This window comes from Phaethon aethereus, assembly GCF_964289735.1.
Source record: "Phaethon aethereus genome assembly, chromosome: 1".
Lineage (NCBI taxonomy): Eukaryota > Metazoa > Chordata > Aves > Phaethontiformes > Phaethontidae > Phaethon > Phaethon aethereus.
In genome coordinates, this window is record NC_138575.1 from 115,342,273 (window position 1) to 115,363,960 (window position 21,688).

Consider the following 21,688-nt stretch of genomic DNA (forward strand, 5'->3'; position numbering starts at 1 on the left):
AAATCACTCTCTCTTTTAAATCTCCAGCCCAGAGGCAGTTTTTAATATTTCTGGCTTAAAAGAGTTCTTCAGACTGAATGAAACAATAGTCTGAAGTGCAGCTTCTTTTCAGGAGCAGACATTAAAAAAAACCCACAATCAGACATTCATACACCAGTCCTGCAGACTTTACACAAAACAAACTTCTGCTGAAACGGCTTGTTGTAACAGACTTCTGTGGGAGATCACAGATACATCACCCTCGTCAGACAGACAATTTGCAGGCAAGATTCTGTCCAGGCAATGTGAACTAGGCAATCAGAAACCACTGTGTCCACATAGACTCAAATAATCATTAAAAAGATGTGGTCTTGGAGGTCCACGCTACATCTGCTATCCTAATTAATGGGGCATGTGGAAGATAAATATTAATTTTAATGAAAAGTGGGACATGGTGACACCCATTTCACATCTGTCCAACTCAGAGTAACTCAGAAAGAATATAATTAATGGTAGCTCATGGTAAATGAATGAACTCTGGGAGAGTAGGTAGTGCAAAAATGTAAAAATTGCATTGCCTGTTGCCTGTTTTTGGGTAATCCTGCCTTCCTCTCAGTACTTGAAGTACCTTCCATACAAAACCTACATGATCATATTGGCAGTATTTACCTGCTGAGGAGGAAAGTAATCCCTGCTTTCCCCTGCAGTCTGGAAGGCTGGGGGTTCAGGCACACACAGCTGAAGTGGACTTCTTTTAGAATCATAGAATCATGTAGGTTGGAAAAGACCTTAAGATCATTGAGTCCAACCGTAAACCTAACACTGCCAAGTCCACCACTAAACCATGTCCCTAAAATAATTTTTGATAATGGTTGTTCTGAAACATTAGGCAAAACCCAGTTTAATTCTCAATTCCTGTATGGTTGCAGAGACACTGATATATCACTCTACATATTTGGCTTTAAGTTATGATGTTTCAGGATCCATAGCAGCTTTTCAAAGCACAGGGCTTGTTTAATCTAATTTTCATGAGGTTACATGTACACAAAGATCAGCACAACTCCAGAATACCTCTGAAAACTCAGGCAATGCTGCTGCTGTGTCTGAGTCACTTCCTGAAGCCTCTGGTTGAGAACTTGGCCCTCCATCGCCTCACTTTTCTGTCAGAATTGCTTCATGGACACTAAGAAGGCAAAGATCCCAAATCTACTCAGACTTAAAAGTACATGGGAGATAAAGAAAAGCTCAAGCACATTCAGAACCTGAGGCTTTGATTTTTCTACATCATATCAATTTCCCCCTTCCATCTCTCCGCTTTTCCATACAAACCCTCTCAGCTTCACTAAAAAAGGTTTGTTTTAAGCACCATGTGTGCTGCAGGTGGAAAAATTATATATTACATATAACATTGTAAGTTAATCAAAATATTGTTGGGCAAGCCAAGAATTTTTAACCTAAGTTTTAAACAGCAACCTTTTGTACAGCTGATGTTTGTGTTTTGAAGCATCAGTTAAATTTTCTGACCCACTCCTCATCTCTTGTGACGGCTTAGTTTTGACTGCCCATCTTTTCTCTTAACCAAGGGGGATATGTTCATGAGGGCTTAATTCAAGAGCTTTTGCAAGCAGAAGTTTAGATAGAACCTTGAAAAGGGTTCAAAGAGAAGGCATCAAGCAGTTTTCCTGATGTATGTCATCAGAGAAGACTTGGATGAATGTACTCGCTCTCTTTCTTTTTTGTTGTTTTAAGAAAGCAAATCTGCCTAATTATGATTACCTGGATATTTGCCTAAACTTTGTCTGTCATGAAGGAAACATAATACGAAAGTCAGACAACCTTCACCATTTTTTCACGGGCCTACGATATTCTGTGCCCTTGGCAATGTATCTCCCTTGAAATGAAAGGCTACAAAAGATTTGTACCTATCAACTCTGAAGCTTGTCTTTATCTGCTTTATCTTGACAGCCTAGGAATCAAAGGGCTATGTGTTCAGCAGTGGAAAAGAAAAGATGACTGTATGTAGTTACTTTGAGTGTATACAAAATGAGCACATGTGGTAAAATATGGAATGAAAGTATTTTTTGACTCTTCTATGTACATCAAAAGCAAGACAACCATTTAACTATCAATCAGACACATTATTCTTGGTTTCAGTTTATTCTGAAGAAGTGTCCGAATCATACAGTTTGCTATGAAGGTTACACAGGTTAGACATGGTAGACATGGCCCTCTTTCTACAGAGACCTACAAGTCAAACAGAGACTCGGGCTCTGAATAAATAATTTCAGCCTACTCGGAACTCAGCAAAATGGTATGTATTTCACTGAACTGCCAGAGTAGGGACTCCAGGAGTGATATCTCACTTCTAAAATTATTTCTTTACATAAAATTATGCTCTCTAATAAAGCACTACACTTTGCTGACAGTGCTCACGATATTTTTGTCCTCAGTGATAGCAGATGCCAGAGAATGACAACATGCTGAAGAATATTTGGTATTAAACACGTTATTTTCTAGTTTTAGTTTCTGTATAGTTCCTTCATTTTAGGTGTTACACAATATAGCTGTGGAGGAAGTTGTGATAACTTCTCATAACCATGGAAAATGAGGCTGAGAGGAGACCTTGAAAAGCCATCTTGTGCATCCCTCTGCCCTAGGGTAGGATCAGCGTCCCCTAAGCCACAGCTGTTTTAGCCAGCCAGCTCCTGCAAACCTCCAGTAATGGAGATTTCACAGCCTCCTCAAGCAATTCATTCCTGCACTTAACTGTCCTTCTGGTTAGATGATTTTGGCTAACGCTTAAAGTAAATCTCCCTTGCTGCAACTTAAGGCTATTGACCCTTGTGCTGTCCCAGGTGGACACGGAGAATGATTTATTACGCAAATTTTCGCAACAATTTTTTAAATATATTTGAACACTGCTTTTATGCCCCCCTTTGGCCTTCCCTTCTCTAAAGTCACATGTAAAAGATAAAAGAAAACTAATGAACAGAGGTTTAATTAGTTCCATGTAGCAATTTTAAAGCTATATTCTAAAAATAAAATTCTTGGAAAGAACATCAGTAAACCATATTACTCAGGAGGATAGAAGGAGTAATAGCATGCCAGCATGGTTGCATAAAAGAGAAATAGGAACTTTGCAAAAGGTCAAATGAACATTACCACTGAGCAAAAAGGCAGCGCTTTCTTTGTATTGCCTCTTAAAAAAAAAGAAAAATTCGCCAAGATTGATGGAAAGAATAAAGATACATATAATTTATTAGACCCGTGTAACTCTCACTGAACCAAACTGGAGCTTTGCCTGCTTAAAGACTGCAGGAAGGATGCTTTTGTATTTAAGGACTAGATTGAAACTCAAGAGACAAGTTTAATCCTTGGCTTTCCTTGAGACTTCCTTTCTGATTTTGGGATATTACCTATTGATAAAACAAGCAGTAGCTCCACTTATTTTCTCTTGAACTCTTCTCATTTTGTTTTTGTAGATGACAAACCCTTTAGGATGGTGGGCTGTCTGTCCCTGCAGGACACCAGCATAGGAGAAGCCAAAGTCAGCAGAAACTTCTGACTGCGACTGCATCACAAAATGCAACACCAGGCTACTAAACAAGGAATTGTCATGTACTGGCTATATCCCATTGTAAGAGATGTTAAACCTAACTTCAAATTCATTGACTGTGTCTGTTAGTGATGTTGGATCATGCTTATCTTCGTGGGATGCATAGGTTGGCTTATAATTCAACACTGTAAAAGCAACAAAATCTCCAACCCAAAAGTCTAGAGTATTAGAGTGAGAACCTAGTTATTTTTGTTTCATGATGGTTATTTTAATAAGGGATATATGAAGAAGCAATATGCTAGTGCCGACCTATGAAAAATATTAAATAAATGTTGAGATTATGAGCAATCACAGGTTCTTTAATGCTTTTCTCCTGATGTCTCTGTGAAGCAGGGAAGTGCATGAAATAAGGAAACATAATATTTTTTACAGACAATAGGCTGATGATAACAAAGACTTGGAGAATGTCTACATACTGTGCCTAAGCTAGCTAAGATATCCCTGCAAAGCTATGGAGGCATAGCTGAAGATGTTGCTTCAAGTCAAAAAAGACATCCATATGCCACAACATGGAGCTGAACTGATGATTTCAGGCAAAAATACAGAAGATTATTTTTGTGACAGCAAAGCTACTGCTGTCCACACTGATAGCAGCACATCCCTTGCTAGAAAATAACCATATATGGATTTACTATTAGTGGCTGGATGTCTTAAAAGGCTATGATTTAAAAATAACATTTATGCTATTAGCACTGCTCCCCTCTATTCTGAGGAGAAATTGGATTATCATGTTCAAAGTTACAAGGATTCCTCCTGTTTTTTGTTGCATTATTCTCATTTTCTGCATTTGACATTGGAGAAAAATTATTTCTGATTTTCCTACATACAAGTAGGACAAGATTCATGTCCTACCTCATCAGTCTTTATATATGGATCTCCATCTCGTATTGTCAGCTGATCAGTTGTACTAAGAATTTGGTTGCATCTATTTCTTTCTGTGCTCTCATTCACAGTTCTCTGGAGATTCTGTCTGTTATTGCTGCTCATTCATATTCTCCCCCTCAAAAACCACTTGTCAAAATCCATCTATTTTATCTGAAAGAAGTCAAATAAACATCTAACACATAATGTAGTAGAAACCCTGGCAACACAAGCAGCAGGCTTTATTCTGTAGCAGGCTGCTTTTTGGCTTCCAGTGCACGTATCCAACCTGAGCCCCTGGGCCGTGCATCGTCGTGTTTGGTTGAGCTGCAATTCCATTTACTTTGGTTGCCTTCCAGAGAAAGAATATGATCCTCAGAAATGCTCTTGGTTCCTTCAGGGAAGAAACAAGAGCATTCAGATCCCCTTGAAGTCAAAGTAAGGACACACAGCCATTCTCCGGATCAAGTCCATGTTAATGATGCTGCATCTGCTACGCGTGCAGCAGGGTTATTTAAAAAACTGCAGATGATGCCTCTGATTCGCTTAGTGGCTCACCTTGCTCTTCCTCCTGACAGAAAGAATCATCTTAGGCTTAGAGCCTTTAGCATCCCCTCTGCCTTGCAGGGCATCTCCTACGTTGCCAGGTGAATTCCACCGAATAACTAAGCTGCTGTAAATTAAAGCTACACCCTACCCACAGGGCAGGGGGAACTTTAAAACTTCTGAATCGTAGGACGAAATCTGCTCTCCAAATAAAATAAAGCAAGGTTTTCCCCAAAGTGCTTAACTAAAGGGTATCCATGCCACACTTTTATTTTTCATCTTTTTTTGACCTTTAATTTAATGTAAGTACTCAAGCAATTTTAGCTGTGTTTTCTTCTCAACTTCTCCCACTTTAGGCCACACACACAAAGATCATTCTGTGACTTGACACCCTTCCTTTCTTAAAATCTTATGGTGAGGAGAAAAAAAAGGGGATGTTATTTTAAACAACCTCAAACTACAGTTTTTTTGTCCATTAGGGTACTTATTTCTTAATTTCAACTCATGCTTTTTTTACATTGAAAATTATAGCTTTTACAGATTCCTGTAAATGTCTAGGTATGAAAATGGTTCTTTTTCAAAAATATGCTTCTAGATCACTAAAAATAATACACTTGCCTTTACACTTTCTTCGTGTGAAATTCAAAGTAACAGTATGTATATTTACTGCTCATCCCTATCTTTATTGATCTATGTTCTTTCAATTTTAATCTATCTGGACATGTATTTATTGCTGATAGAATGGTAGTCTGGACACATTACTCACCTCTTCACACACCAGATAATGATGATGCCGTCAATACTGGCATCCGAAGAAGGTCCCTCATCCAACTTCACCAATGCCTATTAACCTTCAACAATATGCGTCACTTCTGGATGCAAGGACATACAAGCACTGCCTCTAGCAGACTGGCCTTTCAGTGATAGGCTAAGTTTGCCAATCTATCTACTTGTCCCAGTTTACTCCGGGTTCGTGATGGGTCATTAGCTTCACAGCATCCAGTCATTCTCTGATGTGAAGCTGTATTTGATGTACTGCCTTACTTATCTACAAATGCTCTGAATTAGTGATTTCAGAGGGTTTTTTCTTTTGCACTTATATTCTTGCTTATTAAAATAAAATTTCTGGTTTGGAGACTCATTCTGCCACGACACTTTATGTTTTCATGCAACACATGACTTCTCTCCAGCCACTACTGATTTAATTTCTTTGTGGCACCATAAGAGCAGTAGGGTTAGGTTCACTAATTGTTGAAGGGTCAGGCCACTGACATGCCAGCTGCTTTTTCATTCTTGGTGACCTCTGGTTGCTAAGCCAGGTATATATAAGGCACACAGCTCTTGGGCTCTACCTGCTAGCTACTTGAAAATTGAACTACTGCAATGATACTCCCAAAGCAAACTTTACTTTGGTTTGGCATGACATACAAGGCAATTCAGAAACTGGCGCGCTCTGAACGTTCTCCTTTCCTTGTTATTTCCTTCCAAGAATGTTAAAAATAAAAAATATTCTCCACTTTTAAATTGCTGTTCACTCACCAAAGCGAAGAGCCCATATACCAAATGTATTTCCAGTGAACACAGCTCACAAAACACTAGTAAACTAAAAATAATCAAGGTGGCAGCAGTGTCTCTCATCTACCATGACAGATGTAATGTCCCAGAATATGAACTTTCTTCTGTCTATCTAATTCTATCTTAAATCCTTCTGAAGGATATATGTAAGGCTCCTAAATTAAACTGCTGTCCACTGAGGTGGAAACTGAAAGTTAAACAGTTTTTTGACCAAACCTGTATCACCTAAATACTATTTCACTTATTTTAGGATTCACATTAGTATCATATTTTACCATAAAGGTGGAAATTCAGTACACTCGGACAAATACTAAATGCTTTTTCCACAACAGGCTTCTCTGCAGGTAATGCATCGTCCCAAGAAAAAGTTTCATAACAGCAGAGCATGCAAGCAGTTCAAAAAGGTGAGTTATTTTCCACTGTGTATGCACTAAATGCATGCAAATTATGGTAGATGGGCCGAATGCTTTCTGAGGAGGGACATGTATTGACATTTTTGGACAGTAGCAGCAGCCTTTGAATTTTCACTTCAACTACTGCTTAGAAACGACACTGTCAGAAAGGAAACACCTACTGTGAGCCTTCACTTGCTTTCTGATCCCTTATTAGTTAACCCTGAAGTGCATATGTATACAGCCTTAATCCCCAAGTGAGTATCTGGACCAGGGGAAATCTGGAATTAATCGCAGAGTATTTTGGTTACTAATGCAGCTGTTACAAGTGTTTGATTTGGCAAGCGAATAGAAAAGGCACTGCATACCAATTTCGTGAGCCACTGTAAAAGCTGCATGGAGGCCATCATCTTCAATCACTGCACAGCTGCGCTCAGGAGAGCATATGGTCCCAACGTCTGCCATTCCCAGAGTATCACATGAATGATGCCCACATAAATCCTGCCCAGGAAGGAAAAAAAAAATAAAGTCATTAAAATAAAGTTTTACACCCATAGGTAACAACAGGTTAAAGTCACCAGCCCTTTGCAAACAGTAGAACCTGGATAAAAACATCAATATAAGCTTCCGTTTAAAGATGTCAATGCAGTAAAGTTAGTGGCAATATTTTCATTGACTTCAACAGGATTTGTATATATTCTGTAATTAATTATTGTTATTTAAATTTGTATTTCTGCAATGCATACAGAGGCTCAAACTTGCATTAAGTACTCAAAATACATGCTGTAGAAGCATTTTTTCAACAACAATCAAAATAGAAGAAATATTTTCTTTATCTACAGAAGGTGAACCAAGGCACAGAGAAAAAGCTTCAGACTCCTGATCAGTCCTTGAACCAAAGATCACCCTTCTTTTCAAAAGGCAAGTCTTATACTTGCACATAAAGAAATGAGATTTTTATATATTAAACCTCATCTCACATCTGTCAAGTAGTACAATGTTTAATAATGTATTGCCCGATATACCAAGTATTTAAGCAATTCTCAGAGTTTGCTTAAAGAGTTAGTGATGTGACAGAGTGTAAAATCCCTAGACTTACTAGTGCAACAACTTGATCACATGTTTCCTACTTGTAGATATGGGGTGTCTCCAAAAAACATGCAGGTAGCATTAAGTTTTTTCTTTCCATTCCAGGATGATAACGATAATGATGATAATGATAATGATAATGATGAAGGTAACTTTGGTCAGACTTTGATCATCATCAGCAATAACTTTTCAGTGCTTCTACTGAAAATACTAGAAGAATACTACTCTGAATGTACATGTATATGCTTTTTTGATTTAGAAAAAAAAGTAGGTACCAAGCCATTTGGAACACTCCTAGACATTTCATTGTCGTTGAATGAAAATATCATTTTCAAGGCATGACAGTATTATCAAATGTTATTATCACGATGATCAAAGAGTACCTTTTTTCCCTTCATTTTTAAGCCTCTCTTCTTCCCTTGAGATTTCCTTTTATAATGACTTTCTTTCATGAAGCCTTTCATAATTAATCCATCTGAATAACAGATATCCTGTATGAGGCTCCAGGTCAACAGTGTTCACTGATTATGACAGTTTCAAATTTAGGCAAATGGGAAAATGCACAGGATTCAAATCCCACTGAAGTCAAAGAAAAACACACTGAGTTCACAGATACTGTGACAGAGCAACTCTTTACAAAAAAGTGCAATTTTTTTTAAAAAAGAAATTTTCAAGCTAAAATTACATAGCAATATTATATACATGGAACAAGATCAGTTCTTCTGGCTTCCAGGTATCTGGGAACTCTTTTTGGTAAGTGCACTGTTGGTGCTACTTAATGTCAAGATTTAAATGCTGCAGTACCAATGAAAAAAACAGTCTCACAAGGATAGAAGGAATAAAGTTCAAAAGTACTTCAATTCTCAAATTTTCACAGGTATAATCCATGGTTTAAGAAAAACTTCCATTCTCTAGCAATGCAGATAATATGCAGGGAATTTTTTCTCTAACCCCCCTGGCTCCCAACCTTGAGATGCAATTAGCTCCCCAGACTTTGCTTCTGGCTCTGCATAGGTTATGGGAAGGTACAGGATAAGGATGCCCATTTTCAACTACTTTAAAAGAAATGCAATTTTTTCCAGTTTTATTCAGGCAAATAAACTTTATACCATTTTCAGCATTTCTGGACCAATGGTGGAAGAGGCCCTAAGTGAGGTCACGTTACTATAGTGTCTATCATCTGGGGCACATTCAACAAGGAAGATGCAATACTTGAACTCCTTTTACTTTTGCTTAGGTTCGTATCCATTTAGCCCTTTATGTATCACTTCCCAATCTCGCCTTTTCAGTCTAAGGGTACATTTTACATAATAGTAAAACTCTATGTAAATGTAACTCTAAGTGGTTTACCTACAGTAGCATGAGTAACAAAACTCAGAAGCAATGCATGTGCACAGTACCAACAAAAATACCTTTTCATGGTGATATAATCGGTCTAAATAAATGAGTGTAAGCTGTATAGGAAATAAGATACCTTTATACCAGTGCAATTTGACCTGAATCCACACAAGCAGCTGAACTGGAATTGTTAACAAGAAACAAAAAGCATGTAAATAAGACAGGAAGCAGCTTACTGGAGGAAGTCTAAATTACTCTCGGGTTGATAGTGCCAAGAATAGTATAAAATACATTACTTAAGGCCCTGTCTTTGCATGCAGATTCTGTGTCATTTGGTCTTTTCTTGTATTTGGGTGTTATTATTACGTAGATACTTACATCAATACTGCTCCAAGTATGGGCACAATTATATCAGCACACAGATGTCTTATGCCAGTGCATGATTTATTTCCATTTACATACAAGAAGAAGCTATGCCAGTGACGTGGCTATGAAGCTATACCAGCAGACAAAACCAGACCTCACAATGATTCTCCAGATTTGATAACACAACTATAAATAAAAGAATATAATCTTTCTAAGCAGACAATCTCATAAAATTCCTTAGAGTTACTTCTGATGGGATGTGTGGACTATGGAAAATTACAACAGAGATGTTAACCATAAACAGCCTTGCTGACTCTTGGCTGGTTAGTACAGGATTGCATTACGCCACCTTCATTAGACATCAAGAAAATAGCTATGTATGTATGCAAGCACTAATGGACATAGCAATGTTTGGTTACTTTTCATATGTTACGTGTTACTGACATTTTACCACACAACATGTCCGGGTTTTCCTCAGAACTCATCACTTCATCAAACCACCGTTCCTCCATTTCTATCATTTCCCAGCGTATGACCCATGGTGAAATACACAGAACAGGTTATCTGGAGAGGAGGTAGATGCCCCATCCCTGGAAACATTCAAGGTCAGGTTGGACGGGGCTCTGAGCAAGCTGGTCTAGTTGAAGATGTCCTGCTCATTGCAGGGGGATTGGACTAGATGGCCTTTAAAGGTCCCTTCTAAGCCAAACTGTTCTATGATTCTGTGATCTCAGCATCCCACTAGTAACTTCCAAAGCAGTGTTCATCTGCTTAACAGTTCCTTAGACAAAACAAAGCAGGCTTTATGCTTTCTTTATAAAAAGCTTCAGGTCAGATAAAATAAATTTCTTGAAGGGCTGTATTAGTTAATTGTTGCTCCTAGGAAATCCCAGAGCAGAAGATAAGTGATTCTGAAAATTGCTTATCTGTAAAATTACCTAGCTCCTCCAACACCCCACAAACAGCTGGAAAACAGCTGTCCTCAGATGGTGTGGGACCAACGATCCCCGTAAAGGAGAAGAGAGGAGAGCGACCACACTGTGGTCACAAGGCGGCGGACAGTGATACAGCAAAGCCCCATTCCCTTCAGTCAGCTCCATGACCACATCCGCGCTGCCTCCCCAGTGGTCTGAGCAAGGCGGCGTGGGGAGCCCTGCGGCCGCCTGCCGAATCCCAGCTGGGCAGTGCTGGAGGAGGCTTGTGAAGGATCTTGGAAACAAGGACAGGGAGTATTTTCTGGCATTAGCTTCTTTGTATGAAGCTGTTATTGGAGGGATGTTTATGGGTTGCCCATCTGCTGGTAGAGCAGGGCATGTGTTGGCTATGCTTTGAACAGAGAGCATGTGCTGAGCCTTCTGGTTTTCGTTGCAGACTTCAGCCCTCAGCAACTGCATGAGGATGCATTTTGTAAGCTAATGCTGACATTGTCAATAATCACTCAGGCAGAATAGTGAAGACTCAGCTCCGTTATGTTCTCAACTTATAGCCTCAATTATGCTTTATTTCTCTTGCCTCTGCATGATTTGGACTTCAATATATTTCTACTCATAGCATCACATAGTACATATTATATACAAAATTGAAGCCTATCAGGTGGCATCTCTGAGACAAATATTCTGAAAAGTTTGCTACGAGGTCAAGTCACCGTTCCCTAGCTACATGGTCCTTCCCAACAGCACGATTTCGAGTGACGATATCGAAAATCACTCCTGTTTACATTTCCACCGATTTAAATCTTTACAGCAAAATTTCTTTTGACTGAAACCTCCTGTAGCTGTACTGGACATGGATTATCTGTTACCAGCATCAATAGCCATTTTTTAGTTTTTCTGGACAGTCTTGGAAAGCAGTCTCAGACTTCTATGAAGTAAAGTTTCTGGGAGTACTTTAGAAGTTTTTATTTCCCTTGAAAATATTTTTTTGGGGGTTAAAAACAGGCCCTGCTGTAGTGATGCAATCTAAAAAAAATCTGTGTGGGTCTCCTCAACTTTTCATACTCCAGCTACAGCATGAAGAAAGCAGGGACTCACATGATACTCAAAATCAGTTTCCAATGATTATTTCGCTCTGGTGTGTGGCTTCTATTTAAAAAGTTAATTGCTTACTCAGATCTGTCTACTCATTTAATTGTCTCCAAGTAGCGGCAGAAACTTTGAAGAATAAGTGTTTCTTGATATTTCTAAAGAAGGAATGCAGAGTCTGGCCCTTAATCTGTGTTACAGTAGTTTCAAAATAGAAGAATGACTAGGAAACGCATTTGCTACACAGAAGGCAATAGATGTCAAGACTTAAGCTTTGGCAAAGGAATGACTTCGGAAAACTGAGCTGTACATCATAAGACTACTAGTTAATTAGACAGCTTATTAAAGGCCAAGTTTTCTTGGCATTCATAAGTACATCAAGAGCAGTTGGCTGTTTGCCATGTATACGTGGCATTGTTGTGAATGAAGATAACTGTCGTGGCTCCCTGCTAGAGCACTTAATTTATTTTACCTGAAATTCTTTGATTTGAGCAGTAGGCTTAAAAACAAGAATAAACTGCTTAGTGAAACCTGATATTATGCCAGATACCTGTGGACTGGATCCAAAACAGGATTTAAGCACCAAGGCGGACAGTTTGGTGGAATGTAAGGGCAGAAGAACAAAATTGGCTCACATGTTCTCTGGTCTTTGAGTTATCCACCCTTCACAGGGCTTGCAGTTTGTGACCTGATGGGCCCCAAAGTGCCACAGTTTTACAGTCCTGAGCAGCTTAGCATTTAGCTTATACTGAAGCTTGACTGGGGTTGAGATGCTTAATGTTTCTCAATCTTTGCCCCTGAGGGAAGCCAAGCCTACAGACGTTCTCAGATCAGATGGACAAGAAACCAACAGGATTAGGCTTTCTACCAGGCACAGCTGCACATCACCTTTTAAAGGTAACAGCTTTTACATCTCGGTGTGTTTGTTCGCTTGCTTTTCTGCCTTTCTTTACAATGGCTCATCAGTTAAAGCCTTTGCCCAGTAGGAAGGTGATCAGGATGAACTTGGGATGAGGGATGAGGATACTTAGAAGCATGTTTCTTAGGAGAGCGCCCTATGGTCTACCCCAGGGTATGGTCTGCAGCGAAGGCCTGCACGTGCCCCAGCGCGCAGGGAGTTGCGGCTCCTCCTGTTGCAGCCCGTGTGCCAAAGGTCCTCCTAGCCCAGGCTGCAGTTAGTGCTTATGGCACGTGGTGAAGGGACTTCATTTTTGGTGCCTATTCCTCAGCCTGCTTCTGTATTTTACACTGAGCAGTCCTTTGGTAAATTACAGAAACAGCCTTCTCTCCGTGCTCTGGGAACACAGGCCACCTTGCTCTAAGCGGCGTGCTCCAGTCAGTGGCTTCAGGTCACGATTTTTCTCCTTCTCACCATATGAATCTTGAATTACTCGCTGAACAGTGACATAGCTTTGGTCAGGGAGGTGGAAAGTTTCCTTAACACCTGGAACAGCTTACAACCTACCAGTTAAGGACCTCTCCTGGGAGGTGGGCGATACAACCCTAAAATCCCTCAAGCAGAGGAAGGAATTAAATACGACTTTCCGACTTCCTGCAGCAGCGTTCCCACCGCAGGCCTGTAAAGGGAGGGTGGGGTCAGGCGGTATTTGGGACCCACGCATCCACCCTCCCGTGCCCCGCTCCGCAAAGTGGGTGAAAGTTCATTAATGGCACAGCAACGCAGAACGGCACACGTGGAGGAAAGTAAGGTTCACCCAAACAGCAAGTATTACAGGTATCACTCAAGGAGCACATATGTCTGGAAGCCAAAAGGAGCGCAAGACCCAAGACATACGACCACAAAAGGTACTGAAAATAAGGGCGAACTGGTGAACAAAGTAATTAGGAAATCATCTATTTTACCTCTCAACCAATTTCAAAAGAGAGAGTTTACACGCCAAAATGGGTGGAATGCTGCCTTGGAGGAAGCCTGCTGTGAAAAATCCTCTTCCTGAGACACGGGTGGGTCTCACTCATGGGGGTGTCCAGCTTATGGCAGCAGGGAGAGGGCCTGGCCATTGCTGTGAAGCGAGGAAGGCCCTCCTGTCAGACTCACTGGGATACTGCTTTGTCCTCCCATGGCCATATTTTGAGAAGAAAGACTGAAGTCCAGTTACCTTTTGAGGAAAACAGGAGTGGTGATACCTGCCATACCTACCAAAACAAAAATCCCATCTTTTCCTCCAGTAGTTTAACTTAAAAATTGAGGTTGTCTTCCTTTCAGGTTAATATGATAAACACAGGCCTGAGTTTTGGTAGTTTTGAATGTCAAATGTAGAGCGCTGTCTTTCTGAGTTCTGGGTAAGGTGAAATTCAAGAAAACCCAATGTATGGGTGACGTCCTGTTGGGCTAAACATCCATGTTTAGCACATGCATGCTGCTCTTCCTGGCTTCAGAAACTACCTCCTCACCAGACTGGGTATTTAGGCATGTTCTCACTCTCCCCTTGTAAGGTACCGGGACCCTAGGCCCTCGTCATCAAGGACATGGCAACAAAGTGTTAGAGCCTAAACTGGATGAAGCTTTTATGCTCTCAATGTACCTATTAACAAAACTTCTTTTTTTCCTAAAGCACATAAAGAAAATGCAGCAGCATTATGCAAACCACAGATTATTAAAAAATATTGACAAAACGCACATAAAGATTTTGGGCTCTGAATGGGGAGGGGAAGGGCGAACAAAATTTCAGTCATGAAACTGGTGAAGAGGGAAAAATGTGCGATTTAACTTGCCTAACCCATAGTGCCTCTGTGGGGAAACTCCACACAATCTCTGCAGATCAGTGTGAATCATGCTACTTCTCCCGCACAAATAATGCCCCACTTTATTTTCCCCAGGGATATTATCTAAATGTATTAGATTTGCAGCAAAATTGGTGAAAATACTGTGAAACTGGTAGACACATCACATTCTAATTTCTTCAGAGGAATAATAATAAACATTAGTGAAATATATTCTATTGACCATTGGTACAGTGAACTGTTTTAGTAATATGGAATAATAATTGCGGGAAGATGATAATATAGGAAAGAAAGAAACTAGAGCCAAAGAAAGTGTGTGCTCCACACAATGAAATGATCATCTATAGGGCTGAGATAATCCAAAGCTTGCTGTTAAATTTCAGATTGACAGTTAAACTAAATCACACACACAAGACCCATATAATTACTGTGTGGAAAAAGGCAGGACAGAGGCCTTTGACTCTCGTATGAACTTTTTGTCAGAGCCAGGCATGATGGTACTATCACAGATGATGTTAACAAGCACTTAGGAAAGTATTTTTTCTCGCTCTTGTTGCCTGTGTCTACTGTGAGAAATATCTATTTTAATTTTCACATGATTCAGAACTGGGGGGAAAGGAAAGGAAGAGAACTGGATTTTGTCCAAATGCATTCAACAGTTCACTTGAAATTTAACTAAGGGTCACTAATGAAATAGATTGGATGAATACTAGAGGATAATTACGGAGCAGGCTAGAGCTTGGAAAAGAACAGTCTGAGTTCAAGTGCAGCTTGCAAGCCACATCTAATACATTTTTCTACTGTGACAAGTATTCTGGCAAGTATTTTGTTGCACCCATAAAAACCTGAAGACTGAAGATAACTCGTTTCCAGCTTCCGAGAACTGCTCACAATAAAAAAGCCTGAAACAGACTAAATTCTAAATTTGTTGTTGACTTCATTGACTCTGAGAACAAAGGGAGCTAATCTCCAGGGGGAGAGGGCTTTACAAGCTCTTCCTCCTTCCCACCACCCAGCCGCTTCTCTACCACCGCACGGGGCAGAGGACTCACCTGCCCACCAGATGATCGAATCCTGGCATCACCATATTCCATGGAGGATGCATGCAGCCCAAAAATTCACAACTGCGGTCAAGGACTCAACCACAAAGCAGCTGAACAGCAGGGGACCCATGTATTCTTTAAGGCTATTATGGCCAAACTGAGAGCTCTCACGGTATTTATTAGAAAGCAATCACCTTTTGGCACTGACAAATCAGACCTCTGTCAGGCTAAATATTGGCCATCATGGGTCAAAATGACAGATTGAGACCACTGGGAAAACATATTTCTCCTGACCAGGTTTTGGGAATTTAAAATAATCACTGTGGAACCCAACTAAGCTTCTGCAATATTTAGCGACAGGCAATTCCTGTGCCCATTAAATATTTTTAAAATCTCATACACAGGTGATAATAATGACCAGACATGCTAACTGTAGCTTTCCTCGCAGTTACAGAGTAAACGTAGGATTCACTGCAGTTAACGGATGGTTACATAGTCCTTGCCACCACTGGTAAGAAATATAGAGCATTAAAATAGTTTTAACACCAATTTTCTGTGAACTGAACTCATGTTCATATTCATTTACTATCTTCTATGCTCTGCAGCATGATTGCTTTAAAGCCCTTATCAAGTTAAATGCAGATTATGATCAAAAGCGAGTGGATGTTTTAATCCGGAATCAGTAAATCTCCTTCTAAAAATCTTTTTGCATGGGAAGTACTTCCTAGTATGAATGATGATGATAATAATTTGAACTGTCAGTACTAACTTTAAGGGAGAGCTGCCAGCATAAGCTTAGCCTATCAATGGTTATTAATTTATCGTTAAACAAGTAATGACAACAGAAGAGCAGGAAGCGATGGTGCTGAATTCTGACGGGATTCTTCCTTTATAAGGAACTCGAGTAAAGCTATCTTTTCAGAGAGCCTCTTTTGGTGTCAAAAAGAACATTCAAGTAAACGTCACTCCAGAACGAAGGTAATTATTATATTTGAGACCTGTATGGTAACAGGCATGCATAATTTAGATTCTAACTACACATAAACAGATACATACAGCTGAGGACATGTGTTCGGCTGACAAACGATTTGCAAATATTATTCTGTTTACACAGAGACACAAAGTTCAAGGTGGCCTCAGTTAGTAAACAAAGACGGAAAATGTACCTCACACATTTACCCCATGCCTGAAAAACAAGCCATTTAGAAGACATCTGGATGTTCAAAAATTAGCATGACGGTATTCAGAGCCCATCAAAACATGCAGCCATAGCTTGGCGTCTAGTAGCTAAGCAACGTACTTCATACATTCAAAACACAGTTGTAAAAGTTGGATCCTCCTGCCAGTTGCTGCCACTCTCATTGAAAAGCTAAACTGGAAAAAATCTCTCCTTAGTTCAAAGTGGGGCTGTTTTCTCCAGGAAACATCTCTACTGCTTTTTCATCCTTTAACCCTTTTTGTGTTTACATTCCAAGAGGAGCAAACAGATTCATGTTGACACTTCAAGTATAAGCCTATAAAAATCGTGTGGACTCACACATACTCCCTGCAAAGAGCGTCATGAACACATGCAGCAAGAAACTGCAGTCTTGTTCTTACTGAGTCAAATAATGAAATGTAATGACAAAAAACGTCTGTGTGCACACAGCAAATCATTAAAGCAGATTAAGTTATGCTGAATTGCACTGAGGAGCTAATCCCATACTTAAACGTGTTAAAATGTAAACCAAGAAAAGGGAAGCCTGTGCTTTTTTCTTGCAAGGCATTTACATCCCTAAGTAACAGCGCAGGCAGTATTTGCATCTTAAGAGTGGAAGGGGACCACAGGAACTGTGACATTTTGTTTAGTTTACGTACTACTTACATCCAAAAGAAGTTACTCTATGCATGGAAGATGCATTGCTAAGGACTCTTTGAAAGTGGATTACTGATTAGCAGCACACTCTTATTCTGGCAGGAGGGCATCCACGCAAAGAATTACAGATAAGCATCTGTAAAGCAAGTGCACTTTAAATTCACATCCTATCTCAATCCAAATTAACTTAATAATTGATGTTAAGATTCACAGTCTGCCACCCTAAGAGTGTCTGAATTGTAATAAATCCCAGGGAAAAAAAATGTGAATATCGTCAGAGAAAAATACTCTTTAGTGAGAAGTGATGGATTCTGGCCCAGGCTTAATTAATAAGCCATTAGAAAGGATGTTTATAGAAAAAAACCAAGAGCATTCTGACCCAGCCCAGGTAGCCTGCTTTCATTCAGATTATAATGATAAAAAAATGAAAGCTTGCAAATTGGACCAATGGGCTTTAAACTGCTAAAAAAGGCTCCTGCTGTACAAGTGATGCCTGACTGACACAGAACCTAATGTTTCAACTATTTACAGCTATAAAAGCAAGCCAGGCGCTTTTTTTCCTCCTTCTGGAGCAACTCCTTCCACAAACCATCCAAAGCATCCTTTTTGGCAGGCTTCTATGATGTAGAAAAGCAGGAGGACTCAAACGAATGGAAAGTCATGCAGTTATTTTTTTCGTACTTGGGGAAGGGAAAAAAAGAAAACACCAAACCCAAACCGCTGAAGGGATATTCTTACAGAAGAACTTCACTGCATAAACTCAGCCACATGTCTACTAGAGCAATGTCCCTTAACGACCTCTGGCAATGCAATTCATTAACAACGAGGCAAGGGAGCAAGACACAGCTCTGCATGGGTAAGACCGGCTGGATGCGACCCACAGTTGATCACGACACCCATTTTTCACTTGGGCAGCGAGAAAGAGACTGCATCCCCTTACCACCAGCCCAACTCACTCAACTTCTGCAGCTCTGTTTACCTGCGGTTTGCATTTATGTCCTACCCTTGAACCACAAGCGCTGCCGGCTTCCAGTGCGGCGGAGCCATTCTTGCTGGAAATAGCACCTCAACGCACTCAACAAGGAAGTCGCGCGTACTTTTAAGGTGTTCTCTGCCATTTTCACTAGCAGGTTTGTTCGGGGACTAGTTTAGGCTAGGGAGTGCTATCAGCCCTTTGCCTGGACCACCTCTCCTGGAGACAGAGGGGCTGTGTGTGAAACATCTCACTGGGAAAGATGGAACAACGTCACCTCTCAAGCAGAGATAAGTTAGGTGGCCTCAGACGAGTCCCCCAATCAGGCAAATTACCACCTCTCCACCTGCCAGGAGTCCCAGCACCGCACTGGCACGAATGACCACATACCCTGCAGTGGGGATGACCTCGCAGAGGAGGGGGCACACACAAATGCAAACACAGTTTGTTGGGTTTTCAAACCCTCTTCCATCCCCGGCAGCTGTGCACATGGGTGCCAGTCCCCAAAATGCAGTGCAACCTGCCGGGAGGCAACCACAGGGCAAAGCAGGGCAGTGTGGCTGGAGGGCTGCCAGGGCGGCCTCACCGCAGCCCAGTCACCCCCCAACACACCGTTCGAGGGACACCGAGTCGCCGTTGGTCGGGGTGATGCCTACCTCGCGGGTGAAGAGGATGGCGGCATCGTAGTGCTCGTCATGGTCGTCGTCGAGGCGGTTGTGCTGGTGCTGCCACTTGCAGAAGTTCTTGAGGGTGGTGGCGGCGTTCCTGTTGACCTCCAGCCCCTTCTCCTTCTCACCCAGGGCCACCACCTTCACCACGGCCAGCCGGACATGGTTCTCCAGGCTGGCGTGGGCGTAGAGCCGGGAGGCGATGGAGGACAAGGTGAGCAAGTAGTGCTGCAGCCCCTTCCCGTACTTGCGGACCATGGAGGCGTCGGCCACCAGCAGCAGCTCCACCTGCCGGGCCCGGGAGACGGAGCGACGCCGCCGCCGCCGCCGCCGGCCGTCCCCCGCCGCCGCCGCCGGGTCGCGGGTCTCGCAGCTGGTGCGGGCCGGCACCGTCTCGAAGCTGAACCGGTCCCTGCGGAAGAGGTGGGGGGCGCGGGCCGGGCCCTCCCCGTAGATTCGCGGGCCGTCCGCCTCCCCGCCGCGCCGCGCCGGCCTGACGGTGTAGCGGGAGCGGCCCACGGCGAAGAAGCCGTCGAGGCCGCCGCAGAGGTTGAAGACGGCCAGGGAGCGCGGGCTGCCGTCCACCGTGCCGCGGTAGTAGCAGCGCGGCGGCCCCCGCGCTCCCCGCGGCCCCGCCGCCTCGTCGCGCTCCAGGTCGAGGAGGAAGCGCTGGCCCCCAGCGTAGAGGACGTAGCCCGCCCTGCCGCCCCCCGCGTAGGTCGGGTCGAGGCGCCGCACGACGCCGCTGGCCCCGCGGGGCGGCGGAGGGCGGCGGGGCGGCCCGGGGGGAGGGCCGGGCCGGGGCTGGGGCGGCGGCAGAGCCGGGGCGGTGGCGGCGGCGGCGGCGGCGGGGGGCGGCGGCGCTCGGTCGTCGGCAGGTGCCGGCGGCTGGGCCAGAGCGAGGTGGAGCTCGGCGGCCAGCAGCAGGGAGAGCAGCTGGAGGAGCATGCTTGCCTCGCCGTCAGGAGCGGCCACAGTGGTGGTGGTGGTAATTAGTAGTAGTAGGAGTAATAATAATAATAATAATATTAATAATAATAAGAGTTGGGGAGGGTGCGGGGGAGGTGTGTGGAGAGAGCCGGTCGGCGGAGTGCGGCAACGTCGGTACGGGAAGGAGAGAAGGGAGAAGGAGGGGAAAGAAAAAAAAAAAAAAGGAGAAAAAAAAAAGAGTAAAAGAAAGTTTTCCCTCCCAAACTCGAGTCAAGTGTGAGTGGGAGAGAAAAAAATGTCAACAAAAGCCGCTCGCGTGTGAACTTTGTGTTTCTCTGCAGGGAAGAGCCGGGAGCACATGGAAGGAGAGAGGCAAAAAATCCCAAATCACTGCTGCTGGGGAGGCAAAGGCGGGGGGGGGGGAGGAAAAAGGAGGCTCTGAGGCTCGGACCCGGCAAGTAGAGAAGTTTGAGCACTTCCCACTCCTCTTCCACTTCTCTGCTGTAGTCACCGGATCATCACCATCACCAGCAGCAGGGGCAGGGGGGCAGGTCTGCTGCGGCGCGGCACTTTCTCGGGCTCCCGTGGCTCCCTTTCCTTCTTTTGCCCCCTTTAGTTTTGAAGAGAAGGAGGAGAAAGGGAGAGAAGAAATTCAGGCATCAAAAACCGCCTCGATCGTCTCCGGTGAGATGGTTAAAAAGGAAAAAAAAAAAGAAAAAAGGCAACAACAACAACAAAAAAAAAAAGCCCAAGAAGCGGAAAACGTCCCGGATTTTTGTAAAAGCCCCCTCCCTGTATCTTTTCTGTTGTTGTTGTTGTTATCCCCAGTCTGTCGATGTGAACAAGAGGAGAAGGGAGAGAAATGTGAAGATGAGAGGAGGTGGAACAATGAATTTATAGCGGAATGCCATCCTGCAATGGCAATTTCAACAATTCGTCACTGCAGGCTGCCTCTTAAAGGGAGAGCTTCAAAACCACCACTCCCACACTTCCTTCTCATTTAATCAGACAGAGGGAGAAACTTGAGGGGAGGGGGGAGGGGGGGCTGCGGGGGGAGGAGGAAAGGAGGGAGAGAGGGCGGCGGGAGAGGGGAAGAGAGGGAGGAAGCCGGGGAGGGGAGAGACACCGGGAGAGAAGATGTTTGCGTACGAAAACCGCCAGATTTCCTCCGAATCGCTTCAAGCCGCCGAGTCACCCGGGCTGTGAGGTGCCGCCGCCGGCGGGGGTCGGCGGGGCCGCGCGTACTCCCCGTCCTGCCCCCGCTTTTGCCGCTCCCGCCCGGCGCCGCTCGGCGCGGGAGGGGAGCAGGTCTGCTCCGGCTCCCGGAGAGGAGGGAAGCGGCCGCGGCTCTTTGCGACAGCGCCGGTGATGCGGGGGGGCCGTGGGGCTGCGGGGGGCGCGCCCCCGCCGCTGCCCGCCCCCGGCCCGTCCTGCCCCGGCCGCGGGGACGCGGCTCGCCCTCTGCCCCCGCACCTTCCTGGGGTGGGCGGCCGCACCAAACGGCCTCCCTTTGTGCGGGCGGCCGCGGCTCGCCTGCAGCCCGCCTGTCATTAAGTCCCGGCGAGCTGTCATCTTAGTTTGGGCGGACTGTGACCTCCCCCGAGGGGGAGAGCGGGCGGGGAGGAGTTGATGCTTGCTTTGACCTTTCGGATGACTTCAGATGCTGAGATCATCCCCCCGCTGACTGACACACG

At 43.5% G+C, this 21,688-nt stretch overlaps 1 protein-coding gene across 1 annotated transcript in view; it reads right to left on the reverse strand.

The window, feature by feature from the left end:
* Positions 1-20,986, reverse strand: part of ADAMTS5 (ADAM metallopeptidase with thrombospondin type 1 motif 5) — a 40,689-nt gene extending 19,703 nt beyond the window's left edge. Inside the window, exons 1-2 of the mRNA XM_082014034.1 lie at positions 19,053-20,986; positions 7,338-7,470 (exon numbers count right to left, since the gene is read on the reverse strand). Coding sequence (XP_081870160.1) covers positions 7,338-7,470; positions 19,053-20,012 — 1,093 coding nt within the window. The 5' untranslated portion in view covers positions 20,013-20,986. The remainder of the gene's footprint in view (positions 1-7,337; positions 7,471-19,052) is intronic.
* Positions 20,987-21,688: the final 702 nt, after the last annotated feature.